Genomic DNA, 21,493 nt, shown 5'->3' on the forward strand with positions numbered 1-21,493 from the left:
CGCGCCTCGTGTGCATCCGCCTTTGAGGGGCAAATGCCGCTGCCTTCTAAAGTTGTATCCGACTATAGTGCTATTATCTTGAGTGATCTTTGCTATTACATCCCAAACAATGTTTCAACACTGCATGCATGGAACTTCTTAGAACTTTACCGGGGGTGGCAGTGTTTAACGTCCTACTCACTTCTGGCGCTAAAACCGTGCTACGTTTGCGTGGCGTAGTGGCCATGAATAAGAATTTCACTATTACGGATAGTAAATAGTGAACTTAAAGCATTGTTGGGCAAGCTGTGCCAAAAAAAGTAGAGAAAAATAAAAGACGTTAGAGTTACAATAATAGCGGTGAGCATGATCGGCGGTCGCCAAATCTAAACGTCCGGCTCAAGTCGGTTCGGCATTTACACGCGCCTCACCCTACAGTCCTCGGCAATCGCTGCAGCTCACCTAGATTCGAGAATGTAGAACACTGTTCTAGTCACACACGCAATATGAGTAAAGCCGCATTGTCGCCATCTAATTCGGGAAATCGTTCACAATGTTTCGCGTACAAAAAAGCGTGTCGTCGGTAAGAGCAATAACGCCGAAAAGACAACAGCTAGCTCACGTCGAAGTGAATTGGGGCTCCGTCGTAACAAAGCTTTCAGGGACAAGTGCGTCAGCTTACCCCCCCCCCCCCCCCCCCCCTTCCCATGGCCAGTGCAAGACATGAAGACACTCTTGAAATGAGAACAATTTTTAAAGATATTTTTTTTTCACGTTGAAGAGAACCCCTCACAATTTTGTTACCTATTTCGAAAAGAATTATGCATCTACCTCGTGCCGTTCAGAAGTTACACGCTAATATGTAGCCTACAGACATCGTGCTTGATGAAATCAGGTGGAACAGAAACTTCGGAGTGTTTTCACGGTTTCATAAATTTAGTTGTCCTACTTTAGTGATAGCTCGGTTTAGTAGTATTTTTTGCTCACATCAACATTATACGTTAAAAATCATAGCATTCTAATATAAATTAGCTTGGAACTCTCACAAGGAATGCCACGTGCAACTCGATCCGTATGTTTACACATATTGTGCGCGGTCTCGACAATACCGGAGCAACAATTATCTTTTCCTACGCAATGCCTTGCCGACAAACTTCGCATGTGAACTCGTTTTTGTGTTACTATAGCAGTCTGATGGAACAGTTTACTGCTCAAAGCAACCGAAGCAAAAATTTGCATGCAACAGGTGCAAAGCAAACGAAGAAATGAGCACATAGCCACGCACGGAGAACGAGTCTCACCTGGTCCTCAAGGCATGAAACTGAGAACAACGACTACAAAAAAAAGTTGTCGCAGTTTCACCTGAAAGGCGAAGCATCAATTGCGATAGCAAATTTGAAGAGAGCTATACAGAGTGATGATAGCAGCTTTATCAGCTGTATAAACTTGGACATCCAGCAGCACCGGCAACACGCAGAACTGTTGTCGACGCCGCCGGCGTTTTGCCCGCGTTCGCTCAAAATGCGTGCGGCGTTGGTGACTGTTGCCGGAGCCTCTGATATAAATAGGCACTTGGTGCCGCAGCTAAACGTCGCCTCCCTTCCCTGCCCCTCCCCCCCCTCCCCCACACCCTTTCGCGCGTCGGAAGAAGGTACGTTTACTCTACATATATGGTGATTGTAGAGGAGGAAAGAGACGCCTACTTCTGCAGCCCTTAAGGGAGCACAGCGCAGAACGCGCGTTTGTTCTCCACCGTGCGTTCACTCCCCGTGAAAGCGCGCGTCCCTCGCGCTCTTTCACTCGCACATACAGCGTTCGGCGGCGCGTGGCGACGATTTCATCTCCATTGACGAAAAAAATGGAGGACGCTTAAGCTTAGCCTTTAAGAGTAGAACGCGATAGCGTTATCGGGACTCGTTCGCATCCGGCAAGTAGGCTTCATTCACTTCAACACAGAACATGCAAGCCAGCTTAGAGAGACCAAGCTTAGACCGAGCCCCTTAAAGTCGGCTTCACTTTTAAACAGCAATGCGTTGCTGGGAAGACGTTTTTCCAGGGGCAATATAAGGCGTCTTATATTAAAATATGAAGGCCTTAGGACCATTTTTTATTATTATATGAACTGTTTGCAATTGCCGCGACGTGCGCCCGTGTCCAAAACGCATCTGGCCTGCCAAGTTTTTTTTTTTTTTTTTTGCTTGCTGTAAACGGTTGCTGCTCAAACGTTCGGGGGTGAGAACCCGTCAGTCAGGCTGCCTTATCGGCAGTTTTTTTTTCTTTTCACCCTTCCATGTATGTACATTTAAGGTGCCGCCCAGTGATTTAACCGCATCGCGTCCTGAAATGGACACTTCGCACGCCAAATTTTGTTTACCTACAGTTCGAAGTATCTATTGTGAAAAGTTTCTAGGACTCAATCAGTATGAATGGAGGATAACCTTGAGGGATGAGACGGCACAAGTGCCACAGTGCGCTCGGCAGACATATCGCTGCACGAAAGAAAAAAAAAAAAACTGCAATACGCCACTGGTTCAGCCGCTCGACGAGCCATGCATGTCGAATCAACGCCGTTGAGTCCACTAAAGGCTCATTCACACTAGGCCGACACGACACCGATTTTGGTTTGCCGACTGTAGGCGACAGCAGTTTACAGGAGGGAAAACGCTGTGGCCAACCGTTTAAAAGAAGGAAAACGCTGTCGCCAACAGTCGGCAGACCAAAATCCGGCGTCGTGTCGGTCTAGTGTGAATGAGCCTTCACGACCACTGCTGCCGACAACGATAGAAGAGATTGTGACGTATCGAAACAAGCGGCGAAATCCTTCTCCTCTTGCCGTCGGCATTGACGGCCCTTAACAAGACACAAGAGGCATCTTCCCTTGGCGCGTACGGCAGCGAGGGCTCAATAGTGTCGTTATCTTTCGCAACGCTGCGACTCAGCACCCGCGCTCCTTCGCACACGTGCCTGTTGCCACCACGCGGAACTCGCGTTAACAGCCCCCGGGCCAGGAAATTTACTGCGCTTATTGCATCCTCGGCGTTGGTTTCGCGGGAGAGTAGGACTACGCATTTTTCCGTCGTTTTGAGACCTCTGGCAAGTCATTGCGCTGCGCCTGACTTGTCGACGTTTGGTGTGAGAAAAATACAGCGGTGAGAGAGTGCATACTATAGAAAAGGCGCACGCGCGAGGCTGATAAGATTTGCTGCGATCCGGGTCGATCCGGGTGCGCCGTCTTGGAGCCGCTGCCAAGGTGAGAAATAAGTTACCCCTTTAAGGCGGAACCTTGGTGGAAGTTCTGAGCCATGGATATTCTTTACTACATTAGGGCGGAGTTACAGTCCAAGAGGTCGTTGAACCGTGTGACTGATCGCTCGTGTAACCTTTTGGTGGAAATATGACTGACGCGAGTTTCTCCGACGGAGATGCCCCGTGTGCAGCGTTTCCGGAAGTGTCCTGGAAAGGTAAATAAAAAAAATGTTTTTACCTTTTGATTCATGTTTGGTTGCCTATATTGTTAAAATCACTCACATCAGTGTGTGTTCGCGGAAAAAACGCTACTGGCTCTTTTTGCACGTAATAACCAACGAATAAGAGAATTTTTTTACATGCCTGTCACAATACTACATGTCTGTTTACTTGTCAGACAGCCATTTAGCGCCAGATACCCCGGTATATTTAGTTCGGCGTATGTGCTACGCCGAAACTGACAGTTCTCATCGCATACCCGCTATACTAAAGAGCTTTATTTCCGGTCTGGAAAGCTTCAAAGGTATCGGTCGTTCTCAGCATCGGCATGTAATAAGCAGTTTAGATATTTATCTGTAGAGACCCAGTTTGGGGGGGGGGGTATCTTGCTTCGCTTGAGTTGTTATAGGCGAGAGATGAATAAACTTGCTGCAGTTTACATCAGTTCCTGTATGAAGAAGGGGTCCTTTAAATCCACGCACTTTGCTACTCTATAAAGAGGCGGTCACCACTGTTGCGTAAACCCGCGTCAACATAAATATTAGGTCACCATTTCCACCAACTAAAGTCCACGGAAGTGGTGTAAGGTGTCGGTTCAGTTATTTGTTTCGCACTGTTCTTTAAAGCTCAAGATACGATTGTAATTACTGATTCGTGTCCGCAACCCGGCTGCTTGGCTAGGACTTGTGCCTCTGATACTGCAAACATTGAGCTTGGTGAACTACACTTGTTAAAACATACGAGCGCGTGAGGTAAATTGTTCACTTCATTTTTAATTACTGTTTAAAAAAAACTTTGTGGAAGAACTATCCATTCAAATAAACAATAGACTGTATTGGCGGCTATATACAAGGAAGTGAAAATATATCACAAGGCATACACTATGCTGTTCAGATTTTTGTATCATTTATTTACTATCTTTATTCAATCACTCTCCTTATCTATTCTGAGCATGTTCTAGTAATTGAAAACGGGAACAAGGCAAGGGCAACTTCCATTGGTTGGCATAACCCGTACCGTAAGCAAACCGTAACCCGAACTGTACACATTTAAAATAAACTTAGTGTGAATAAAAAAAAATGAGAAAAAAATTTGGTTGTTCCCTCTTTCATAGGAATCGGTAGAACACGAAAGTGAAACGTGTCTTCACGGAAGCTGTCACGTGTTTGCTTCGTGAACTGATGGTTCGCTGCAGCGAAAGACGTACGATTTGCGGGTCGGCGACCATGTGGCAGGTTTGCTTGGCACGCGGCGTCCTGTTGGCAAGCGACGTCCTGCTGCTGAAGCGCTTCGGCGAAGGTACGAGCATTTAGGTCCGGCTCCGTAGAGTCTTGGGCAGCCAATCGAGTTGCCACGCGCTCACATTCAGGAACGCGAGTTTCAGAGGTTCGCTGCGTGCGCCGCGAACGCGTGAAGGCGTTCTGCTTCACGCTTGCGTGTCTCTCGCCGGACCAAAGCGAGATTCTCTCGTCGACGTCGTTGCCTTTCTGCGCCGCTTAGCGCAGTAGTTTTAAATGCAGAGCATTTCTTTAACTCACATGTAGCGTGCGCCGTCCGTCCGCAACAGCTCGAGCACAGATGCGCCCTCTCCCCCACTCCTCCTCTCCCGCATCACGCTTGCAGCACATGTGCAGCGCGCGAAGCGTCGTAGTTGAGTCGCGCTCCGGCGCTGCAAGCACCGTAGCAACAGCAGGTGCTGGCTTGATAGCGCGCCCTCTCTCCACCCCCTCTCCCTCTAACGCGCGCGCTAGGAATATAAAGCGGGTTGGCGCGGCCTCCACTCGTCAACTCCTGCGCTCTCTTCTCTTGCGTTCGTCGGCGGTCGCAGTTGATAAGCGATGGAAGCAAGACCTTCAACTAGTACCTCGACGCATTCCAACATCAGCGCCGAAGCACCAGTTCAAGACATCGCAGTGATGCCAATAAAATAATAACAACTTTACGTTACCTACTTACGATTCTCTCTTCTCTCTCAACCCAGACCACCACCACCACACCATCACCACCACCACCACACCAACAACACCAACATCACGGAACCCCACTATGCTCTGCATTTACACGTGTCACTCGCGCGGGGGCATGCGACGGAGCTTTTCTTGGTTGGTGCCTTCGCAAGCGAAGCAGTAGGCGGCGCGTAAGCACTGGTTATGCATGTAAAAGTTGCAGTGCGTGGGCGACAAGGCCTCACAGGCTAATCGGACGCGAAAGACAAACCATGTGCGTAAACTGCGTCGTCACCTCAGCAGAAGGCGTATACACTGCCTACACCAGGCTACACCACGTTGGAGCCTCCGCTGCGCTCAGAATACCGAAGCGCTCATTGTCGGCCCTCGTTAGTGCCATGATGCAGTACTTCGCTTCACCGCTCCTAGATGGCGGCGCCATCCCAGTGAAGATAGGGAGGCTACATGCAAGCGCTGTTTTAAAACAGCGCTTGCATGTAGGCTCCCTAAGTGAAGAGAGCATATTTTACGCGTTTGATCCGACGCCACACCGGTTACAGGAAGCTGATGGTGGACCCCGGCATAAAACACTTTCGTGTTAAAAAAAAAGAAAAAAAAAGTTTATAAAAATGTTCATTCAAACTGCGTTTGGTGGAAAGCTAGTTTCACAAAGACGAGAAACCAGCTCAGAAGCATGCCAGCATAATTTATGCAATTTTGCGAATGCGTATAATGTTAAGGACGAATGAGCTAACAAAGGTCTATCTTTGTAAACACTGACGTTCAGGACTCTTTTGTAATAAGTGTAACAACCTTTTGTATTTACATTGTATAATAACTGTTCTATCGAGCATATATGGTTACCTTGTTCATAACAGACTTATCTGGCTCGTCTAGTTTGCACGGCGTTGAAGTTTAAAATTTTGAAGGAATGAAACAGCTCATTTCAGGACCAATGGCATAGTTGCATTACCGCTTGTAGATCATGATAACTTTTTCTTTATCGTTGTTGTTGTTGCCTACCACGCATGTCTTGTCGTTGTCTTTGTACTTCTTCCTTCTCATTCCTTGATCCACTCAACGACTGAACATAATCGACAAATTAGCTTCGATCGTCATGGAAACTAGCCATCTTTACACTGAAACCCACTGCGAACTGTGTGAGGATATTACACGTACACGACAAAAATTCGTGAAGAAGCATCTTGCTACTGGTGGGAAAATTCTTTGCATGAAATTTACTTTTTATTCAATTATATATTGACACTCCAGGAGGATTCTCGCCATCATAGACGCCGTTATGTCCTGTGAATAGTCATACATATGCGTGCCGCATGTTTGAGAATGATATACAGGGTGTTTCAGCGAACACTTTCAAAAATCCTTAAAGGTTGCCTGTGGCAGATAGCACAATTGCTAGTTCATGAGCTGGTCTACTCGAAGAGGCGGACATTACTTGCACGAGAAATTGAAATGCATAATCGAATAACTAATAGAAATTCACTAATTAAGGTTTTAGCTAATTACCTGATGACCCATATTGCAATTTACAAATTGTAGCCGTTCGCAAGGCGGATCCACTTGGAACGAATTCTCGGGATGACACCGGTTTCGAGATATTATTTCCCGAACTTTGCGGAGAAATGCATTGGCGTTGCAGTTAGGTTCTTAACAAAACGTCGCTTTATGCTTTGAAGCACAAAATTAACTGGAACGCCAATGCATTTCTCCGCAAAGTTCGGGAATTAATATCTCGTAACTGGTGTCATCCCGAGAATTCGTTCCAAGTGGATCCGCCTTGCCAACTCCACGGCTACAATTTGTAAATTACAATATGGGTCATCAGGTAATTAGTTAAAAACTTAATTAGCAAATTTTTGTTAATTAGTCGATTATGCATTTCAATTTTTTGTACATGTAACGTCCGCCTCTTCGAGTAGGCCAGCTCATTAACTAGAATTGGGCCATCTGCCACATGCAGCGCTGAATAATATTTGAAAGTGTTCGCTGAGACACCCTATGCAAGACAGAAGCTATACTATTGAACCGCCAAGGTTTCTCAAACCAGATCTTATGTACTTGACTGATTATTCGTGAGAATTTATGAGAATTGCAGCGCGCAAACAGAAGTCATGAAAAACTTCATTCGCAGCACATGCCTTTCATCTTAAACCTTCTCAGATGAATTGTAAGTGCACAGTAAATTTAGTGTTTCCAATCTTAAAGTGATGTATTTCCTGGTACCGCTGTTTACGGGAAGGGCTAATGACGCTTGTGCGATGTCATCACGCCGTGGTAAAACATGGCAAAGTTTTTAAGGGCGCAAGAAATTTTGGCGCACCCGCGTATCGTAGCACCCGTATGTAGCAAAAACACCGTCCGAGGAAGTTAAGCGCAACGCTCAACCTTGCTATTGCCCGTGCTTTGCCCTTCCAGCTCGACTGCCATTTTAAGAGCGGAACTGTTTAAGCCGGCCCTAATGTGTGCCGCCTCTCACTGCGTTGCCTAGCAACCACGTCACGGATCGTCGCGCGCTATGCTCCGGAGAGAGAAAGAGAAAATGAGCGCGCGCGCGAGAGAGAAACAAATTGTAGCAGTACCAACGAGGCAACGCACAGAGGTGCTGCCGACACCAACCGCGCTTCTCCGTTTCCCCGCATTTGCGCCGAACGCTCGCGGTGTCCGTGACTGCAGTAGGCGCTCAAGGCGGCGGCTCGGCCGAACTCCCACCAGCTGAGCGCTACTGCGCATGCGCCGTGAAATCATCCCGGCGTGTCGTCTGCTGCGCGCCGCCCGTACACTGTGCATGGCTTTCGCCTCACTTCCCCTACCTGTGCTCGGGCTGTAAGTGCTTCGCGAGGTGTTCCCCGATGCCATGGACCACGAGGAAATGCACTTCGTATAACTTAGCATCACTTGGCATTACTTCGTATAACTTAGCATCACTTCGTATAGCCAGGACCAGCTAGGAACCGATCAACTCCGCTGTGTCTTTAGCCTTGCTAGTGCAAGCTACCCCGTTTTTTTTTTTTTTTTTTTCGTTTCAAATTGATCTGCAATTCCATACAAACGGCGACAGAACAAAGACGAGGGTACCAAAAGTGATAAAACTTTCACGAAATTTGTCTAGTCCTAAGAAAAATAGAACCCCTGTTGTTCGAGACTATGAAGCCAGTGTTGCTTTCGTAGTTTTCTGTGATGACATGGTTCTGTGTACTATAAGGCAACGCCTGCTGCCGCAGACATGGCTCTTGATTTTCGTGAGCGACTTGCTACTGGTGTATGTCAGCAAATGCCGCTTATTTTTCCTTAATCTGGGTGCTGCGGGGGTACTTTCATGCTGCTTCGGCTGAAAAAATGAAAAATAACGAAAAAAAACTAAAATTAAGGAAACTAAACAAAGATATGCAGAGTAGATGAACAAACACGTGAATGAGCGAGATCAAGTAGGTTTATGAGATGGCAGTCGTAACAGAGTTAAAGCGAGAAAATAAATTATGTCTAACCAACGCCTGCATTATAAAGTGTGATGAAGCTTCGGGCATGTGCTGTCTTGTGGGAGAGCTCGAGCTCCGTTGCTCTTTTTTTTTTTAATTTGGCATTCACTTCGGGAGTTTTGCGGAAGCTCAGATTTTTAATAAGATAATTTTTGCTGAAGCTTAGAACTTTGATCTTAGAGTGTTATATTTTTTTCCACCACTGCAGTAGCCCAAGTGGAGCTGACGGTAAAAATAAAATGAAATGAAATGAAGGCCTGGAAAACTTGACGCTTCTAAAACGGGCGACCAACTGAAGTGATAAAATGGCGCAACAACCCTGAATAGCGTGACGGAGACATTACACGGTGGCCATACTCGTAAATGGTGACCCAAGAGCATCTTCATGACCGAACTTTCTCGCCTCTCCCGCGATAGCTTCCTTTATCTAAATTTGTTTGCTTTTCATGCAAGAACAACAGGGCCGCTTTTATACGGCCATCGTATAAAACTCTCCCCAGACCATGTAGCGGCGCAGGGGATAGCCAAACTTGACTCTCTTTTGAATAGCCCACTGCAGAGCTAGAAAGCTTTCCGTAGCCTTGGCTGTTGCCTTCTTCACAATGGCTGAAGGTCAAGGGATGGTAGTTGCGGCGTAAATGTAAAGTGCTAATGAACAGGCTGGTTTCATTTTTCCATGGAAACATCAACAATTTGAAAGCCCTGTCTTGCATAATCGACGCGCGAGTGGCCGCGCGAGGCATTTTGCGTGTATTCGCCGGCTTCTTTCACGCTCGGAAAAACACATTTATGTAGCATGTATTGAGCAACAGAAAGCGGTTTCGGCACTTTTTCATGTTGCTCTACAATCTTCTAATTGACACTTTGATAATTAGGACAGTACTTCTCTAGTTACATAATTAATTACAATTACCTAATTAAATCTCAGTAACCAAAAATTACTGGCGGCTTCTCCACTGTAAAGGAAACAATACGCACTTGGTTTGCTTCGCGTAACGCCGTTCCCGTTTTTCTTAAAATCGTGCTGCGTGATAGCTGGGATACCTTGTATACTGGGTGTCCCAACAATCATGCACCCAAGATTTAAAAATATGCAAGTGTCACGTAGCTAGACAGGATCAAGGTAATGTTGTTTGACGTCGCTTGGAAATACTAAGATTATTTTTTTGCACTCTGCCTATTTAGGTAATTATTTTCATAATTGTTTAATCAACTTTTCTAATGCTATAATTAGATAAAACTCTCGATACAGCTTTTTGTTGCTCAACACGTGATACACAAAAGTGTTTTCTGAGCGTGAAAGAAACCCGCGAATACAAGCAAAATTGCCGCGTGACTGGCCGCTCGAGGCACTTAGCATGTATTTGTGGGCTTCTTTCAAGCTCTGAAAACAGTTCTACGTAGCCCGTATTGAGCAATATAAGCTGTATCGGGAGTCTTTCATGTTGCTCTAACAATTTTATCATTTACACTTTTAATCTAATTACAATATTTGAGAAGGTGAATAATTATTAAGGCTAATTATTTAATTGGGCTAAATGTAAAAAGAATATTAGTATCTCCAAGGGACGGCAAACAACATTACCTTGGTTCTGTCCAAATACGTGACATTTGCATATTTTTAAATATTTGTGCACCCTGTATAGTACTGCTGTTTTCTGTGCAGATGTGTGCCTGCTTTTCAAATTTTTTCCATCCTGGTTACCGATTTTTTTTTACAATGCGCGTGCGATGTATATTACACGCTTGGATGATTTTATTCAACGTTTCTCCATTGTGGTAGTGTATGAGAGCGTAAGGTTCTGGGATGGGTATCCCCTATTAAAATTGTCGAGCTGCTTCGAGCACAATATTTTTCGTATTGTCTCTTTGCAAAATAAAAAAATAAAAAAGTCTATGAGATGATTGTGTGGTGGGTGTAAATGTATTTGTGGACAGGCTGTAGCATCAATTGTCAAATACGCTTACATTGGCACATTCTCATATGCAAATAAACAAAAAAGAAAGTCACCTCTTCTTTTAGATCCTGCAAGAGTCACTCAGTCCTCAATGGACGAAAGCCAAATGAATAATATACACGGCCTATGTTAAGTGGAATTGGAATAAAAATGCATATGCTCAGGTTTTCACCAGTAAACTCTAATAGTGATGCTGTAATCCATGATAAGACGCCTGCCTTCAACCCGCCTAATAAATTCCCCTTTGAAAGAGTTTTTTACATAGCTGATGTGCATTTTCATCTTAAGTTCTAGCCATGAACAGCCACTTTGCTCTAGTGAGGTGCATATCGCAAGCTTGCGCCGTTTCATTTCTTAATTTATATCGCGGCCACACTGAATTCACGCAACGGTGCTTGAACGGTTTCTGAGTGTGAATGGAAGCAGCGATAAGCATGAAATACAACAATTTCCAGTGCAGTCACTATTTTCTTCTGATCGAGGGGTAGCACATGGGCTAAAACATTTATTTTTTATACTTGGATCAACGACTAGACTGGACGAAACAAATTGTGCGCCCGAGCGTAACTTGAGTGGGCTTTGAATGCTCCCCGATCGATCCGTGTTCATGTCATTCACGCCCTAAGCAAGAAAACCTCATGTTAGCAAAGCATTAAGCCTGGTACACTTATCACTTTAATCTGTAATAACGAATTTCTGTTGCACTTTGAGTTTTACTGACTCCACTATGAACGAAAATTTTAGGGTAGGCAGAGCAGTGTCAAGTCACAGGCGCCGCTAAGCTGGGACCGCTGACCGCGGCGCCATCTATCGGCTCGCAGTAGAGCTACTGGGTGCGCCCGCGCGCTGCCGAACATATTCTGGACGCTCGGGCGCGCGCAGTGTCAACACCTAAAAGTTCTGACACCGTGATTTTAAGCGAAGCTTTATAGGCTCACAAGTGTCGGCGGTGGTGATGGTGTCACTCTGAAAAGTGGGCTGATCCTGGCGATTGTGCAGAAAGGGCCCAAGCTCAATGGCACATACCAGGGACAAGAAAGAAAGAAAGAGAGAAAGGAAAGAAGACAGAAAGAAATAGAGAAAAAAAGAAAGAAATCACGTGCTGCGCACACGCGCATTGAATATGCTACACGCTTGATCACGGATCACGTGACACGTGGATCACGTGCCATCAGCGCGACCAATTAGGTTCGTTTGGTGCGTCGCGAGAAGGGACATGGGAGGAAAGTGGGTTTCCGCGTGCTCCTCCGGGCTTCCCTCGCCTCAGATCAGTTTTGGCGAACAGATGGGAAGGCCACGCGTGGCGCGTTCTGCAAAGGAGCAAGCTGCGTTTGATGAACGCCGGCGTGAACTCGCTCGGGAAGTGGCTCGTCGTCGACGTGCCGATTCTAGCGTGAGGGCTTCCGTAGCCGAGGCTCGCAGTCAGCGAAGAACCGACGATCCCGAAGCGAGTGCTTCCTAAGCCGAGGCCCGCCGTCAGCGACGAGCAGAGAATCCCGACGCGATGGCTTCCGAACGTTAGCCTGACGAAGGGCAGATTACACGCACGACAAGCTTCACTTACCCCCATTTTCTCGACAGGGGAAGGGCTGGTGATTTTTTCATTGGCTTCAGCCTCTCTTGGTGTTGCTCGCCCTTCCCTCTCCTGGCCATCGGTGGAGTGGAGAGGAGAGACTGCGGGGAGAAACCGGTTCGGAGGTGCGCTCGCTGGTGGTGTTGTTGCTCACACTTGCCTGTGCGCTGTGGCCCCTCGCGGCCGCTACAGCACTACCCCCCTAGTGACTTACGGAACGGAGGGATTAAAGGTCCAGGCGAGTAGGGGCTCTACAGCACCGTCCGCTTTGCGTACGTGAGCACCTCTGGAGCTCACGCGACGTTTTTCTTAAAAACCAGCAGGGGCGTAGCCAGGGGGGGGGGGGGGGGTCAACCCCCCTCCGATATTTTTTGCCCCCCCCCCCCCTCACTTGCCCACCCTTAGCTCTCATCGCTTCGCGCTGACATAATGCAAGAAACCGGTGCTACTATCACTATTTCATTCCTGGGCGCTTCCGTTTGGGTTGGTAATTTACTGCGAATCATGTCTGCATATGGAAAAAACTGTCACGGTGTTTGTCAAGGCTTTGACACTCTGTGAGGTTTTGGGCGAGAATGTGACGGCCACATTGCGGCGGCCGCATTCTGAAGCAACAAATGCGGCAGCCGCATTTTAGATGAAGGCCAAAATGCTCGAGGCCCGTTTACTTAGATTTAGGTTCACGTTAAACACCCCAGATGGTCGAAATTTCCGGTATACATTTGCGCCGCTTCCTTTCAGGTGCCGGTTAGGCCGCGCTCTCTCGCGCGCGAAACGTCTCTTGTTTGCGATTGCGCCCCTACGGAAGGCTGGTAGTTACTGTTGTGTTGTTGGATCCCAAACCAGCAATTACGGAAGGCTGGTGGTTGCTGTTGTGTTGTGGAATCCCAAACCAGCAATGTACACACGAAGGGGTTGATGCCAGCAGTGAAATTCCACCGACTCGCAACAGAATGCACGAAACAGACAGCCGACAAGCATGGATTACTCCTGTGCGCAGTACAGCGTAAGTAAACTCTTGTTGCAGGCGCTTACAGTTTTCATCGGAGTTCACGCGTCCTGAGAAATTGATTACGTGCACTATGCACTGAACAAGACCGGAGTTCATTCTGATCACTAGTACACCAATCAGTCGAGATTCTATGAGGTACAAGGCCGCTTGCGGTTTGCACCGGCGTAAGTGAAGCAGAAATGAGTTGCACGCACTACTTAAAATGCTTACACATGCCATATCTATGCTGTGCGGCGAAATATTCTGTACAATTCTGAATCTGTTGACGTAAAGGCAAATGACGGCTGCACGCTCGCACACAGCGGAAGACACAGCGGCCCATGCACTTGCCGCAGGAAATGCAACCCCCTCGTATGAGGTAGCAGGGCGACGAAAGCTTCGGAAAAAAAAAAAGCCTTACGCGTTTTTGCGCGTATTTATGTTTTCTAGCGCAAAGACGCAGTGAACAAGCTATTGCTATGTGAGCAGGTACAGCCTGGTCCCACGTGCATTTTCACGTGTATAGCCGTCCTTGACTTGTGAAACGCACTTCGCCCCGACGAGGACGACACCATATACGCTTAACAGAGATATTAATGATGTCTTCTCCGATCGGGCGGGTCGTCTCAATGACGCGTTTTCGAAGACTGGTTCATTCAGTGGTGCGATGAGAGACCGTTGCTCCAAACGCTCACTGTACCTGTCATACTTACTGTATTTTACTGAGCTTACTTTACTTTTTACTTAATTTCTTCACAAGCACACGCACACGCGAGGGGGGGAGGGGGGGTTCCATGTCTTGGATATACATGTCTAGAGTCTGTTTAAACTACCGATATGCATTATCGATCGCGTCACGTAGAGAAAAGCAGACGCTTGCCCCCCCCGGTCTGGCCGGTGAACGCCCCCCCCCCCCCCCCCCGAAAAAAATTTCTGGCTACGCCCCTGAAAACCAGGCAAATAACTGTGTCAGGTGTGGTACTAAACGCAGTCGACTACCAAATGCGATCTTTCTGCAAAATTGGAGCAAGAACAGTGGAGCGGTGAACGCAAAACCTGTTTTTTTTTTTCGAACACGTGCAGCAAAATATTTTGCACCCTGTATACGTGCAGCCCCCAGACAAAAGTTCCGGGCCAAAGCGAACGCTATAACACAGCAAACCCTGTTGCAGGGCTTGTATCCGATTCTAAGAGCTGTAAAGTTCTGAAGAGGGAAACAGACACTACTTTATCATTGTCATCTTCCATGTGTCAAAACTGCTTCATGAGCCCCGCCACCAGTCTGGAAAGTCAATGTGTTCACGCACGCTACAGCATGCATGAAAACTTTTGATCAACACTGCACATCCTCTAAGTCACGCAAGTATTTCTTCGCCGTGCATGTTCTGGCCGAAAACTGGAATGATTACTTGAGATCTTAGTGAGCAGCACTGAAATGTTAACGAAGTAAAATAGAAGCTGTCCGTGACGAGCTTGGTACACTTTATTGTCCATGAATTCGGCAAGGCAAGACTGTTATACTTTCATTGTAATTTTCTCAGTTTATTATATTGGTCCACATCTCCGCCAGAGGGCTGTAGTGTTGATCGAATTGGGCTTACACAAACTCCACGCAGAAAACCTCCGCGCCAAAGTGTCTCTGAGTTCGAGAGTGCTGGGCAAATCATGGCGACTCCTCTACATCCTCGGCGTTCCCTTGCTCCTGCTTCCAGTGGCCCTGCATATTGAAGGAAAGGTATATTTTACAACTTTATGTTTGGCAATATCCAGCATAATATGGAGAGTATGTAGACGGATGCAAGAAAATAAAAAATGTGAAAATATACAGAGGAGAAGAAAATAAGGCTCGAATAACGTAACGATTATATTCTAATGCTATTCCCTTTTGAGCTTCGCGAGTGTATGGAGCGGCCCTCCGCCTAAGTTGTCTTCGGCATACGCCGGCCGCAAACGAAAGCACGTGATAATTCACTCGTGAGGCACGAGTAAAATTATGATCGAGCGGAAGAAACCCTAGATTAAATCCTGCATTACACTCCGCTACATTAGTGCAACGAATGTTGTAACCGAGCCCCAAGTATACATCACTCTCTTCTAGTGCATTGAATCGTTCTGTCTCAAATTTTGCACATAGGTGGCATTAGGTTGTGGATGAAGTTGAATACAAAGTATGAGGGGAAGGGATGAAAGGAGGTGCATTACCGGACCGTTTCGTCCAGAACGAACGAGAAGTGCTTGTTGTTTGTGGCGACACCTGAAAGAAATATGAAAAAAGGAAGAAAAAAAAAACAATAGGTAACTTAACAGCAGCGCCGTCTGTCGTGTTTAACACAAAACCATAAGCAATGGGCCTTAAGCGGGGGGTGTCTTGCTGGCAGATTAATGACAGACGGGCGCCACCACTCCGTTCCCGCAAATTCTACATTCTTCGTCTATAACCGCAGGCGACGCGTACTTCTGATTTACTCTATAAACACAAAATTTTACCAGGCAGTGAGAGGCGTGGCTTGCGGACGAGGATCAGGACAGCCAACTGGCTCTCCTGGACCAAGCCCAGCGAGCCGCTCGCGCCAGTGGAGCCCTGGACTAGGGGCCCCAACCATGGGACCTCAAATTTTGTTTCATTCATTAAAGTTTCTTTCTGTCTCTCTCTCTGTAACTTGTAAGCGGACGTATCCATTACGTATGTGTAAGTCAGAAGCGTGCGTGAACTCTGCGCGAGCGCATTTTACTATCTTCTTTGTTCGTGATTTCAGTTAGGCTCGTTTTTATCATTTAACAACATTTATAATATTTACCATTTTACAATTAATATTCATTTATTTTATCAACTGAATATTGTTAACATTATTTCTAATGAATATTTCCGTGCTTTAAAAAAGAGATTTGCGTGGGTTTTCCTTTTCTTGAATTTTAACTCTCTGGCAGTAATGCCTGAAATGACGAAGCAGGTACCTCCCAAGCACGGTGGTACAATAGGAGAGGTGGCCGCACCTCTCGAGTTTCTATAGCAGTCGCCAGGTGGCGAAAGGGGTTTTATAGGGTCAAAGACGCGCATCGCAAGCTTTCGCTGCGCTCTAAAAGGTCGGTTATTATCGCAATTTGTGTAGCTTTAAAATTTTGTTTATGCAATTAATAGCTTGTAGAGGCTGTCTGGCGCCCTTGCCCACAAAAATTAGTGTACCAGGCTCATATGGAGCGTCAAAATTTCTAATCGGCGCGGGTAATCTCGACAAGTGTGACACTGAGTGCCGATCGCAAGGGACGCGTCTGTATTTTTTTTTTTTTTTTAGTAGACGCCGACCTGTGTAGACAGAGTGGCGCCGCGGTGCCTTCGTGGTCGCGGCCGACCTTGGCCGGCCACTCTGACCAACAACGAACAGAAACGGTGGGAAACACGCAGTAAGTGAAACCGCGTGGTGACCGTTGTAGACGTCAGTGGACTTCAATTGGGATGCAGACTGCAGACAGATCGCGCACGCCGAAGCTTCTACAGGGAATATTACGGTGTCGCAGAAAGCGTCGATGAACATGGCTTGGTAAATCACCCTGTCCTCCCAGTGATTTAATCTGTGCTTGGAAACTGACGATTTCTGGACCCACCACTTTTCATGATTACTATATATATATATATGTGTGTGTGTGTGTGTGTGTGTGTGTGTGTGTGTGTGTGTGTGTGTGTGTGTTGGCTAACACACCAAAAGTAGTTTTGGAAACACAGTAAATACTGTTTCTGCAAAGTCGTACGTGCTAATAAAGGAGTGTTTATTAATATTGTAACGAGGAAGAAGAAACAGAAACAGATGTACTTGATCGTGAACATATCAAAACGATATCGTTTCAAATGTGATTCATTTGGCAATCACGCATTAGTCACCGTATCAGTTCTCAGAACCAATCTGTATGCAGTAAAATAAAGAAATAAGACGCGTCTGAAGTCACTCTGCAAGCGCAAATTCGCGCGAAACGTCCGTTTTAAGCGACCGTAAGCATTCAGTGTCACTGAAGACTTCTCTGCTGTACGGCACTACGACGCGAAGCTCTTTCTCAAAAGTCAGAGACGTTAAAAGGCAGTGTGAATGCTCGCGACGCCCGCCGGCTACCTGCTTTCAAGTACGACTATGCGCCCACACTACCCCTGCTGCCATCTTACGCAAAGCGGCGGCAACTCGAGAGCCGTCGCGTAATGCGTGGCGCATTGGCGAAGCGGCGCCCTTTGGCCACCTCTCCTATCCTACCACTATAGTGAATCGGTATTCTAGTTCACTATACCTACCACTATGCCCCCAAGTAAGTAAATCAATAAACGCAGAACTATTACAGCGTACGCATAGTGATAGTTATGTAAACATAACGGAAGGGGTGTAAATGGCATTATCGAGATGACATATTCGTACATGTGAATTTAATTAAAGATCACATTTGCGGTTGAATGTTGTCGCTCCCATGCTTGTTGTACAATATCTTCGAAGCTTGTAGCTATGGGTCACACGGCCCTCTGAAGCCGAACTGTAAGCGCAGGCAGGATGGTGCGCATACATTCTCCTGTGGATGGCGTTCTACTGGTCGGCCGAAGCGATTCCACTGGCCGCCACCGCTCTGATGCCCGTCTTCCTATTCCCGTTTTTCGGGATTCTGAATTCACAGAAGGTGGCTGCCTTCTACCTCAACGTGAGTGAACTCCTGACCTCATTGCGTGTGCTGCATTTAGGCGCCAACTTTGTAACCAAACGGAAACAAAGAAGGTGCAATCTGACCACACTGTAATTAATGCGTTTTTTTTTTGTTCTGGTTGCCCACTGCTTCCTCGAATAATTGCGTTCACCCACTACGAGGGACTGGACAACAACCCAGTGGTTTCAGGGTGGTCTGTTAGCGGGGAAGGGTGCGGTCAAATAAAAAAAACTTGTAATTTAAAGTAATACTTAAACAACATCTAACATATTTGACAGACATACAATTGTTTTACAGTACACAAAAAATATATGTGCATCAGATGAAGTTCCGTCCTTTTATTTTTTGTTATGTACACAACTTCCTTTTTATGTAACATAGTAATGCATTTTGAGGAATTTGAACTATCTACATGAACATGCTTTAGCCTTATCAGACTGCCCATGCGTAAATAGGCTATATTTATTTAGTTAAAATGTTTACCTTTATAAAACCTTTGACTGGAAGTTATTTGATGAAAGGATTATTATGCTTATGTTTTTCTTTTGTTCACGGTGGTTGAACAATTTGCTGCCTAAATATGTTTGATTCATGTAGTGTTGGTTTCTCATGTTTATTTTTGTTTTTTTTTTAATGTAAAACAGTCATATTTATTTGTTTCCATAGTTCAGCAGGACAAATTCCAAGCTGCCCAATGTGCCTGCAGCGTGGCAGTTGAGATGATCTTCACATTTGAAGTCGCGTTAGACCAATGTCAAATAAAGGTCGTGGGATAATCGCGTCGTTGTATTGCATCAAGCACCTTTTTCACTTATTTATTAACGATACCCAGAAGCAAATGCGGAGGAGAAGAGGGAGCGAGTCACAAGAGAGGGCAGCGTCTTTTGTATCTCTTCCCCATATCCAGGGTGCGTCAGTCACAGTTCGGAGAGTTTTCCGTCCGTTAGGCATACAAACAGTTTTTAAACGACATTATACCTTGAGGAATGTGCTCACGAAACCGAAAGACCGCACTCCTGCGGGCGATCAAAGCGCGGTCATCTACAAAGTCCGATGCGGGGATTGTGATGCGTCTTATGTTGGCGAAACGGGCAGAAAAAAATAATCGAGATTGAAAGAACACAAAGGAGACGTTGCCAAGGCCACCCATGCAAAGCGTTCTATATACGACGAAACTTGTCGATCACTGCTTGACGACAGGGCATAGTTTCGACCTTGACAATGCGACGACGCTGGCCTGAGAGCAAAAGTGGGGAAAAAGAAAACTCCTAGAATCCTGGTTCATCCGTCGGGACGCATCGGCGTGCAACACCAACCGTGGCCCCCTGCCGGACGTTTACAAGGACGTGTGTGATGTGTAGACGGGGACCTCCCCTCATTTATGTCAGTGCACACAGAAGATGCCACTTGCATAGGTGGCGAAGTGTCTATACCCTTTTGTTGTTAATTTGTTATGTTAAGTCGGAGTAAAGCTTTTTTTCAATTATAATTTACCCGGCTTTTGGAACATTTTTGTAACAGTATGAATGGACGGGATGGATGGTCAAGGCAAACGAAACCCAGTTTAGAGCATTGTCTGTAGCAGTAAAATGCGTGAAATTGAAGTACGATGCAGAGACAAACGGTACCATGTACATACCGTATTTACTAAATTCCAACACGCACTAGATGATTAAAATATGGCATGCCTGCGAGCATCGAGGACGAAAAGAAAACTTCAATTGGCGATGGCCTAAGCCCACCGAGAAAACTTGAATTCCTCCTTGGTGGTTTCGGACCGGAATGACGAGTAATGCCCGGTGCACTAAAGCTCTCAGTTCGAAGGAATTTCCTTTTTCTGAGCGACAACAAATCAGCATTTCACTCAGTTACCATGAAAATCTGGAGAGGAAACAATCACAAGGATATTGAATTTAGCATTTTAATTCAAGTATGAAAACTGCGTTACAATCGAGCGCAATGCATATTTCATTAATGGGCGTGAAAGACCGGATGGCGAAGAAATCGAGGGCGCAGAAATCCAGGGCCCCTTAGATTCGAGTAAATGCGGCATTTCTGGTAGTATAGGCGGTATAATATAGGGTAGAGCTGTAGCAGCAACTTGATTTGGGAGAGTTGGTTTATGGTGAAGGTGTATTGAAGTGGGGCGATAGGAAGAAGGCAGAATATGTGCACAACAGGATGTGTTTTCTCGTACACAACATGCACAACAGCTGCCCATATTTAGTCATGTAGAGAACACAAACGATCCCGCTGGACAAACATATAGTATAAGCAACTGCATAAAGCATTTTATCAATAGACGCGTAGGGAGCAATTGTCCATTCCCTCTTATTTCAGCCATTTCCTTTTCTAGAAGAAGAGCAAACCTGCTTTCTGACCGTCATTTTGTTCGCGATAAATCTGCAGATCAAGACAAGTATACTAAACCTTATGTGACAACCATATGAAGCCAAGCGACAATGAAGGCCATGGAATCGGAGGAGAAACTATTTCGTTTAATAGTACAAGATTTAAAAGCTCGTTACGTCGTTGCCGCAATGCCGTCGTCGTCAAATCACCTGCTTATCTTCGTCTTCCCGTTCGCCATATGGCGAGTAACGACATTACCACCCACCCCCGCACTGTGGGATCGAACTTATGCCCCTGCGACAATGTTCATTTCCACCTGGACGCTCTAACCACTCGGCTATTACGCAGTTTTAGAGCTTTTTAATTTGTGCTGAGTCGTGTGCACTACGCAGACTCTGAACGACCGTGTCTTTACTTGCAGACAACAAGTAAAGGGGTTGCGGGTCAGGACGACGTTCTGCGCATTGCAAAGAGCTGGTTCTTGAGATGATAGCGGGGTAAGCAGCTGGGAGAGGCAGCTGCTGTCGCACTATTTAGCCAAGAAGCATCAGCAGCAGTCTTCTGATGCTTCTTGGCTCAACTGTCAATAAAAAGTAATTTTAGATATGAAGGTTAAGAGGAAGCTTTAGCTTGGGGGCCCCTATCTCAATACACGGGAAAGGAGAAACAGTCTTTCTCGACAACCGCAGCCATAAACTGTATGAGGTTTCTTACAGGTGACGAGTTTGCTGCTCTGCCAGGAAAATGGGCAGAACCTGAGCAACTGACACTGATCTGATTATCACGTGATCGTGTACACATGCAGGAAATTGGCATGGTTATGCTGTGCTCTCTCATCATGGCTGGGGCTGTAGAGACGAGTAATCTACACAAGAGAATAGCGCTGAAATCATTACTCGCAATAGGAACAAGCAATCTTAGGTAAGTGAAACATTTCCCTGTTTACGTCTACCTTATAATATACACTTCCTCCATTACAGTTAACGTTTTTCTGAGCATAAGAACCAAAAGTTCCCACGTGACTGCTGCCAAATCGATGAAAACGCCGTGAGGCACCG

The 21,493-nt window shown here is 46.2% G+C and overlaps 1 protein-coding gene across 4 annotated transcripts in view; it reads left to right on the forward strand.

Moving 5' to 3' along the window:
• The first annotated feature begins 2,938 nt into the window (after positions 1–2,938).
• Positions 2,939–21,493, forward strand: part of LOC119445993 (solute carrier family 13 member 5-like) — a 383,695-nt gene continuing 365,140 nt past the window's right edge. For 2 of the 4 annotated variants that reach the window (XM_049663798.1, XM_049663799.1), the window contains exons 1-4: positions 2,939–3,440; positions 15,026–15,144; positions 17,931–18,080; positions 21,241–21,356. In XM_049663798.1, the coding sequence (XP_049519755.1) occupies positions 3,374–3,440; positions 15,026–15,144; positions 17,931–18,080; positions 21,241–21,356 (452 nt within the window). In that variant the 5' untranslated portion in view covers positions 2,939–3,373. The remainder of the gene's footprint in view (positions 3,441–15,025; positions 15,145–17,930; positions 18,081–21,240; positions 21,357–21,493) is intronic. The other 2 variants (XM_037710293.2, XM_037710294.2) reach the window with 2 other exon arrangements.

This window comes from Dermacentor silvarum, chromosome 3 (genome assembly GCF_013339745.2).
Source record: "Dermacentor silvarum isolate Dsil-2018 chromosome 3, BIME_Dsil_1.4, whole genome shotgun sequence".
Lineage (NCBI taxonomy): Eukaryota > Metazoa > Arthropoda > Arachnida > Ixodida > Ixodidae > Dermacentor > Dermacentor silvarum.